This window comes from Fulmarus glacialis, unplaced genomic scaffold, assembly GCF_000690835.1.
Source record: "Fulmarus glacialis isolate BGI_N327 unplaced genomic scaffold, ASM69083v1 scaffold23644, whole genome shotgun sequence".
Lineage (NCBI taxonomy): Eukaryota > Metazoa > Chordata > Aves > Procellariiformes > Procellariidae > Fulmarus > Fulmarus glacialis.
Genome location: NW_009206440.1, coordinates 45,710 through 55,455, shown reverse-complemented (window position 1 = coordinate 55,455; position 9,746 = coordinate 45,710). Strand labels below are relative to the sequence as shown.

At 40.7% G+C, this 9,746-nt stretch overlaps 1 protein-coding gene across 1 annotated transcript; it reads left to right on the top strand.

Moving 5' to 3' along the window:
* Positions 1–296: 296 nt before the first annotated feature.
* On the top strand, positions 297–3,355 carry LOC104075304 (succinyl-CoA ligase subunit alpha, mitochondrial; the record flags this gene model as incomplete). The annotated part of the gene is made up of 3 exons (XM_009575752.1): positions 297–448; positions 942–1,130; positions 2,286–3,355. Coding segments are annotated over 3 exons (368 nt in total), but the record flags the coding sequence as incomplete, so codon positions are not given.
* Between the last annotated feature and the right edge of the window lie 6,391 nt (positions 3,356–9,746).

The window sequence follows — 9,746 nt, the reverse complement described above, 5'->3', positions numbered from 1 at the left end:
GAAACTTATGATATTACTCCCTATCAGTCTTATACAGAGTCTCTGTATAAGGCATAATATTTTGTTTATGGTTTGAAAGGTGATTATTCAGATGTCAAAGCTTTCTGTCAATTGTGGGGGAGATATTTGGAGCAGGAATTTGGCACACACTGACTAGGGAAGAGCCTTCAGAGCTGCCCCTCTTACGAGCCTTTGGGAATACTCTTCATGCTGAAATTTACTTTGAAACTTTTATCGTAAATGCAATATCATTATCTTGAGTTAGTCTCTTTTTTGTGATTTTAATTTTTTTTCAGGGATTGGAGGCGATCCCTTCAATGGAACTAATTTTATTGACTGCCTTGATGTCTTCCTGAAGGATCCTCATACTGAGGGGATCATATTGATTGGGGAAATTGGAGGAAATGCTGAAGAAGATGCAGCAGCATTCTTGAAAGAAAACAATACTGTAAGTCTTAAACAGCTTGCTTCCAGACACATTGGTAGTTAGCCATCTTCTTTTGCCAAGTCAAGGAAAACTCAGTTCCATCTCTAATCTCTGTTTACAAAAAAACCAAACAGTCATACTTTTATTAAAGAGAAAGAGTTGAAATTAGGAGCTTTATCCAGATTAAATCTAGCTGGAGATCATGTCAACTTTAGATTTTTAGTCCTGTAATGATATTTGTAGTGAACGTTCTGGTTTTTGTAATATACGTGGCTCTGTAGAGAGATGTTTTAGTGTTTCTGATTGCTTCTGGTTTATGATGCTTACCAGGAGAAAAAGTATTCCACACTCTTCAGACTCTTGATTCCGTGTTGTCTGAGGTTTCTAGCTGTTTAATATCTTTGCCTGGCTAGTTGATATTTAAAAAAAAAAAAAAAAAAAAAAATCTGCCATCTGGAATTACTTTTCGTCTCATTCTCCCCCATGTAAAACAGTATCTTTCCTTTCTTCACAGGGTCCAAATGCCAAGCCGGTAGTGTCATTCATAGCTGGTCTGACTGCTCCTCCAGGCAGGCGGATGGGTCATGCTGGAGCAATCATTGCTGGGGGAAAGGGTGGAGCTAAAGAGAAGATAGCAGCTCTTCAGAGCGCAGGTGTTGTTGTCAGCATGTCTCCTGCTCAGCTAGGTAGCACCATCTACAAGGTTCGTTGCTTGGAAATTGGTATACATACTCATCCAGAGCAAGAAGCTACTTTTGAGGGAATAAGAGTTGGGAGTACATCTCTTACCGAAATATTCTGTTGCTCTGAACTTGGTTAAACATAAGAACTCTATTGACTGAACAAGCTGCAGTTATTATGTAGATAATATGTGCATGTAGTATTATGTAATGTTGCCTTTATAGAACAGTAAACATAGCAAAATAGAGAAGAGATTACACTTTGCTTTCAAGTGTAGCAACTTGTTGAATTGTGTTTTCTGGATGCAAATAACCTGAATTAATTTAAAATATGAAAACAGTCTTTGAAAGTAGGGTATTTGAGGAAGGAAAGCCTTGGCATATAGGTCTACCTATTTTAAGTACAGAATTCAGAATTATGGCTGAATGCATATGGCTGAAAAACTTCTGTATGGAATAGGTTTATTTGCATTTTTCTTAATTCATGTCCAAAAAAAGGCATTGCTTCACAGCTAGAGGAAATGCGTAATTCAGCTGTGCTAGGGTGGTTTCTTTACTTTTTTTTTCCCCTGTGGTGGCCATATAGCATAGCATCTTCTCAGGCTACTAGAGGAGTCTTCCCTTCTTCTGTTGTGTTTAGAATCATAGAATCATAGAATTATTAAGGTCGGAAAAGACCTCTAAGATCATCGAGTCCAACCGTCAACCCAACACTACCATGCCCACTAAACCATGTCCCTAAGCGCCTCATCTACATGTCTTTTAAATACTTCCTTTACTAAAATGAAAATCTTTACTTCATTGCTTCCCTGGCTTGAATTCTTGACTGTAAGGATTCTACTGCAGTTCTTACGCAGAATTAGTGCTTTCCAAGCCTGCTACGCTCTGCATGGGAGCAAACGGTTCCTTGACAGCATTGCAATCTGAGTGCAGTTCACTGACTGCAATCTAGCACTTCTGGTTTTTCATAGCCAGTTTGTTAATCTGAGGTGGGAGAATACTTATCCTCCTTTCCTCTAACTTGCACACATTATGCATTTTATATTTTAATTTTTAATTCCAGCTTTTAATTCCAAAAATCAGATTTGCTAAGATAAATACGAAGTAATTTAAAATAAAATAGTAATAGAAGCATTTTCTTTTTTTCCCCACTGGTAATGTCTGTGTGCTATTTGCAGGAATTTGAGAAAAGAAAATTGCTGTAAGAGAAGACACTTTGGAATACTGTCTCCAAAACATCGGTGCAGCACCTGGCCTCCGCTTATCTTTTGTCTGCTAGTCTTCAGTTGCCCAAATGACTGACACTGGTCTATGAATTTGACTTGGAAGCCATAAACCTCCTGGCTAAACCTGTTTTGATGTCTCCTTGGTTCAGACATGATCACCTCATTGTAAATCACAGCAACTAATAAATCTACTGCTAAATCTGATTCATCTTTTGAATTCCTGAAGCAGAGCCATTTCTTCGACCATCATAAACAAAATAATCAGCCTTGAAGGTCTGAATCTTTTGTAACTTAAGCACTGCCCATTTTAAGGTAAAGTCGCTTATAGAGATGCTTTTAAGGATCAAGGCACTGACTTTATGCACATATTACACTTTGCTTTATTTTTAAAAAATCTAGTCTTGTTCGCTGCTGGCAAGTATGTTTGTTTCAACAGTAGGCCAAAGTTTCCGTCCATTAAACCAAAGCTGCTGGATCTGAAGGGGTTGCTTGTTGATCCATGTAGCTGGATATGCCTGAAGTCCAGACTTCCTTTTCAAGGCTGAGCTGTGCACAGTGTAGTCCTCTGTTGGCAAGGAACTCTGTTTGTTGCGTGAAGAGATGGAATTTTTATTCACAAAAATGAATCTAGTTTCCCATGCAAATACATATTCAAAACTGTCTGTAACTGTGAAAATAATTTGGTCTTTAGCTTACATTACCTTAATTTCCTCTTTATCTTAACTAGGATTGCATTGCTTGTCTGTTCTGAAATCCTAGTAACATTAGGACATAATGGGGGAGAATTACTATTCTCTGGAAAAGAATGTAATAAGGTATCTTTCTTGTTAACCACTCCCAGCACTGTAATGGAAAGCCCTTTTTTTACTTCGGAAATAGCCTGAGCACCGTGCCTATAAATGAGTGTTACAAGTTTTATCAGGATGGACTAAAACCAAGATTGCTTTCTTTATGTAGAGGACTGAAAGTTCTTGTAACCTGGCACTTGTCTGAAGCTAACATTGTGTTCCATAAAGGTGCTGTTACGAAAACTCGTGTTGTTATTTGTTTAAAACTGTTCTTAGTTTTCTTACTCCAATGCCTGTGGAATTTCTCTTCCTAATGCAAGCAGTAGGCAGGTATCTTGATACTGACATTTACAGTTCCTAGAGCTAAGCCCTGACGAAATGCATAAAAGGAGATGTCATCTCCGCTGCACTGAAAGTGTATTAATACGCTTCATATATAGTCAGGCATCAGTCAGATGATATAGGCCCGAGGACACAGAGACCAGATGCTGTATTATTCACCTTGGTATGATTTACTAAAATGAACCTGGCATCTTATCGCTAGACAGCTGAAAGCAGTGTTGAGTGGTAAACCATTTGATAAAGCCTATGACAACAGAGAGGAATTTTCTTACTAGATCTGCTCAGTTTTCTGGTGGTGCCTGATTTAATCTGGAGCAAAAAGACCGAATGGTGCCCTTTAACTAGAGAAATACCAGTGCTAACATGTCTCAGTCTGTAAAAGAGTGCAATTCTTCACCAATGAATGTCAGAATATTGCAGCCTGTCTTCTTACGAGCCTGCTAATCAAAGTAACTCATCGTAGTAGTGGGCTTCTCCATAACATGTCTCTTGGAATGGGTAATGCTTCTTGATGAAGTGCCTGAATTTCATCATTGCCACCAGCGTTATAACAGATGACCTGCCAGGAGAATGGGGGTGTAGTAAGTTTCCTGCTGGGGATTGCTCCATGGAAGCTCTTTTAGAGGCACCAGCTATTTTAGAAGACAGCCATAAACTCGAATGACAGTTGTCCCCTGAGAAAGCGTTTCCTCCTATCTTGAAATTTGAGGATGGGTGTGAAAATGTGACCTTGATTCTAATGTTTGCAGCAGTCATCTGGTGCTGCACCTTAGCAGCTGCCTGGTTCTGTTCAAGCCTAGGGAAGCAGTCTGTACTAGCCTGGAACTGAGCATCACCTAAGGATGGGGAAGAAACCTGACCTGGTCTGATAGAAAGGCTTAGTTTTCGCAGTTTTCTCTTGCTGCCTAAAAATGTGCACTTGACAAATATCATCAGAGCCTCTTACGTTGCTAATGACAATGTCTCTTTGGAAAACATTCACATCTGTTTAATACGTATGTACTTGTGAATAAATATTTCATGTAATCTGATCTGGAAAATTGTTCATTTATTTTTTTTTTTAAAGGCAAAAGTTAAGTTAGTGTTGCTACTTTATAACTTAGTAAGTTTTTATGCGCAAGAGAAACATTGCTAATGTTACTGTTTGAGTTCTCATTAAGTTTTATGAAATAGTCCTTTTTTCCCTTGATCTAGACTTGGCAATGGTGTCTGTCCGTAAATCACTTGCACTTTTGAGGGATTTCTAGATGTTCATTTTGGTTGGGGGAATTCATTGCTGTGATGATTTTCTTGAACAAAGAGAAGAGGATATAGATTCACTTCATGCTTTTTTTTCTCTTACTGGGCAATATTTGTTTTTGAATGATACCTAATACTCTCACTGGTAGGTGCTCCTTGAGTTTGATGATGTTAATAATTTTTTTTGAGGTTGATTAGAGAAGTCTGTCACACCTAATGAATGCTGTGCCTTTTGTGTTTTTTAGAATATATTCATGCCTGATTTTTTTTCTTCTGTGTTGATGCTGTTTTCCAGGATGAATGTTTTGTTATGTAATATTTTGGGGGAAGACAGTGGTAAGTTACTCTCTGTACCTTTGTACTTAAAATGATGCTCTGACGTGAGATTCTAGCAAGGGGATTTCTTAACATTCACTTTATTGAAGCTCACCAATGAAAACAAAAGAAAACATCGATGCCAATTCATTTGATCAAATGAGGTCTCCTTTGCACTGGAGGTGGAGAGGGAAGGAGAGGCTGGTGAAAGATGGTCAGCTCTATACACCAGTGTCAAGATGTTCTTAAAACTGTGTGGGATTATTGAGGTGATTAGTGGTGGATTTCTCAATCGCTATTGTCATTGTTTCTGAGGTTCCCCACAGTTCTTCAAGTTGTCCCATTTTTTGGATGTGCTACTTTTCATCCTCTTGCTTACCTGCTTCCTTTTGTGGTGGATTGAAATTCCACAGGGCCCTAGTACGGTGCTAACTAAAATCGGTTGGCTGCTGTATTGAGATGGTCTAGGTGGTTGTCGTTGAACCAAAGATGCAATTGAATTCTCTGCAGATCAAACAATACATTTCAAGCTTTAAGGTGAGGAGAGGAGCACTCACTAATGGGCCTCACCGCTGACAAGTGGATTAGAGGCTGCACTCTGGAAGAAGGCTGCTAATTAGGTAGACTGAAAGTACCTGCAAAGTCACGTTGTCCTTCAGCCTGGGGCGATGACTGACGTCTGCTCAGATTCGGGCACTGGTCCCCGGCAGGTCTAGTGATTGGATCCCCCGATAGCAGCCAAGTGAGGGGTGAGGGCAGAGCAAATTGGGCCAGAAAATGCCAGGATCTGAGCCCTGAGACACATAACAGTGGTTTCAAGAAGAACCTCAGGGGCTGGCTTCTGTGCTGATGGCTTCAAAGTGGTAGCTGACTTGTGATGCCCGAAGAATAAACTCTTAACTGTGGAATTAAGTATGACCTGCACTAACATCATAAATTGCTCAGTTTACCATCACCTTTGCCTTCCCTTTCCCGCTGCCTGTCACTGGTGATTAAAGCTTTTCGTAAGAGGGTCTATGTGCAAGTCTGATAATATGGGCAGGAGCCTGCAGCGATAGGAGGAGTTGTGCTGCTGCGGAAAACTGGCAGGCAGCAGATTCAGGGTGTTTTACACAGCGGGCCGCTCCTCCCGGAGCATCTGTACAGGGCTGAGGCAGCCCCTGGCTTCGCGGTGACTAGAAATAGCTGGTGAGAGTCCAGGTTTGACGTTTTCCACAGAAATTGTAAGACCAAAACAACAAAAAAAAGTCTCTTGGACATCAACTTGCAGTACCCCACTGGCAATTAAATGGGGTTTATGCTACATGTCTTTGACCATATTCTTAAATAATTGGTTCTTCTGAATTATTTAATGAGGGGTTAAACTGTATTCCTCCGTCAGAGATATGTCCCGGCACTGGGTAGTACGTTGGTCTCCTGTAGTTAAGGCATGTGAGTTGCTATAGGCAGCAGCACATATGGGAACTGCTGTTTAACTTGCATCTAACCTTTGCTCTGTGCAGCCCAAAGCACTGAGGACCCTTCACAGAGGGTTGATTGAGATGGGTGGTAGTGGAAGCTAGGTAAGGTAATTCACGATTAAGTAATGCACTATTCCGAATTCATAGCAATGGCTCATCTGCCTCTCTTCCTCCTTTCCTGCCTGGTCTGTATAATGAAGCATGGGAGCCCTGTGACTGAATATGTTATGGGGAGGATTCGTACGGGAATTAAAACCTGATAGGTACCATTTTTAGGGAGAGGTTACTTCGATATATCCCCTTTCCTCCTATCTGTGAGAATATGGTTTAGTGTTGAATTGACCTGGAATCAAAGTTTACAATTTGGGAAAATTTCTTGACTCAGAAATGCTGAAACACTTTCAATTTTCAAAAGGAAATTAGCAATTTGTCCCATTTGAATTTGAGATGCAAACAGGGTGTTTCCCTAGAAGTGGAAATCTGAGAGTTTTGCTTCAGTTAAAAACCTCAGAAAACTTTCTCAGAAGTGCACCGGGGTTGTGTTTTTTTTTTTTTTTTTTTTTTTTTTCCTGGTGGTTCCAGTCTGGGCTTTCTGGCACATGATGTTTTCAGCCTGATACTTGTCAGACCTGCTGAGCATCCATAGCTCACTAGCAGGACTTGGACCCAGACGATTCACTGCCACTTAAAGCACCCAAAACTTCTCATTAAAAACTGACTTGCTTTCTGCAACAGTTATGTGATCTCAAAAGAAAAGGGAAGAGCTCGCTCTCTGTTTACACAAACCAGATAAATTTATAGAACTGGGAGAAAAAATGTTTTTCTGTCCTATAATCACTAAACCACACACAGCAGTGTTTGTCCTGGGAGTAGGCGCAATAGCCTGTAACGATGTCTGTGCTGTGTAGATACATAATTAAGGGTGTCTCAAAATCTGTTTTGTTGCTGTAAAAGACAGCACAGCAAATTTATGGTTTTCAGCACATTTGTAATGTTACGAGATAGCTGCTTTAAAAAAAAAAAAAACAAACCAGCTTAGAAACCTATTTCTTTTCATTTGTGGTTTTGCTCTCTAGGTGGCAGGTTTTGACACTAAAACGTGATTTTGATTCCTGCTCTGAACTCAGGGGCTCAAAATGTGCTGGAGAAATAGAAGACGAAAACAAAACACTACTACTTTATTCTTTCTGGGTGTTATATTGATTTATGATCATATCCTTTTATGTGAGTTGGAGAGAGGTGGTAAAGAACCGAGCTGGTTTTCCTCCGTGTTCTCAGTGCGCCTGTGATGTTGAAATTTCTTCCTGTTTTTCAAGCTGGTATGAGTAATGTTGTCTGAACTGTGTGGCTTTGGCAGTCAAATGGGACCTGCCTTAGAGAAATACCTATCTTCATTTTGAAGTGGACAAGAAATGGCTTAGACTGTTTCTTCAACAGCTTAGCAATTCTGACTTTTCTTTTTTTGCTTTTATTCAGTTGTCCAAGGCTGGAGGGCAGAAGAGGGGGAGAAGAGGTAGGGCTGTTAGGGAGGAGAGAAATGAATTGTCAGACCTAAAAGGAATTTTTTTATTTTCAACAGCAAAAAAAAAAAAAAACCCAAACCCCAAATCCAACCACTGCATAATAAAAGAATCTATGAAATAGTCACCAACTGCTGACTCCCTAGGGAGAAGCAGGAGGAGATTCAGCTCCTTGGAAGAAAAGCATCTTCCACACTATGTCCACCAGGCTCTACATGCTGAAGGAACCCAGGGCAATGGGTGAGCAGTGCCATTAGGGGTTGGACCAGTCCCACTTCTCTGAGTGCGAGCTGTAGGATGAGACCAATTTGGATCAGGGTCTTTGGTGTCAGCCCAACCTCCTTTGCATGGAAGAGGCTGCAAGGGGTCTTGTGGGCTAGGACTGTGCTTGGAAACAGCTGCTGTGTATGTGGAGACAGATGTGTGCATGCACCAACGTGTAAAAGTGTCTCTGAAGGATTCACAGCCTGAAGGACCTTCTCGCCCAAGGTTGTCCTTTCTTTTCTTGTTCTGCTCTCAGACTGCAAGTCTTACTATTAACTAGCTCTAGCTGCAAGGAGGAGAAGCAATAGGCGGGAGATTTAGTCTCCAATCACTTCAGTCATTTAACTGGATATATTTTATTTATCTTTCTGTAGGCAGCTGTTATGTTTGTTCAAGACAGGCACTACATTTTTTTTTTTCTTTTCCACAGTATAGATGAATTGGGAGTAAATCCACCCGAAGCTTCATAGATGCCAGCCTAGACTCTGATTCAGCCCTGTCCTGAAACTTGGAATTTGGGGCAAGATCCATATCCATCTCCCAAAGTTTAGACACGTGACAGAATTGGGTGCTTGGGGAATGCGTATGAGACACAAGGCAAGGACAGCAGAACCGCTGAAACAGTCACGTAGACACCTTTGATCATTGATCCACGTTTGATCATTGATCTCTACTGATTATAACAGAAACTTAGACACCCGAGGCGCACACATTCCCACCTACTTGGAGACAGCTACACCGGGAGGACAACTAGGTTGGCTCAATCTGGAGATGCGCTTCTCCTCCCCTTGGCTAAGTGACTGACCCAAAGTCATGTTGAAGGTTTCTGCCAGGCCAGACACCAAGCCAGCTCTCCTGAGGCCCAGTCCCACATTTCAAATGTCACCCAAATTTTCCTTCCAATTTCAAGTTTATACTGTTTGTACTCAGTATGTGCTGTGTGATCCTCATTTCTGATGCATTGGAACATGGCAGCAAATCCGTATTTTTTAATTTGTCCTGTTTATGGTACAGCCCATTTCTGTTGCAAAAACACTGTTAATAGTTTATTTAATGTGTCTTTTATAAATCATTTGAGAACGCTGAGATCTGATTCTTGTACAGGGAACGAAATCATTCAGCATTAATCCACTCTTTCTTGCAATGATTCTAGCAATGATGGAAAACAATATAATTAGAAGCCATTCTTTCAGCCTGGAAATTGTAATTGGATTGTGAATTTTATAGCAGCAGCCTTCAAAAAATAAACAAGAATTAGTCAACTAAAGAAAATATGCTCAGCTTGTTTCCAGCAGGGACTGTGTTCTGTGGTTAACTTTAGGGTTTGTTGTTGCTTGTTATGGTTTTTTTTTTGCTCCTGGCAAATAAGGCATCCTTAGAGGCTGCAAACATGAATTTTTCCCTAGGGAAACCTGCTGCAGTGCCCGTCACTCAGCCTGAAGCAGGCACCTGCAGTCCTCCTGTCCTCTTTGCTTTCCACCTTGA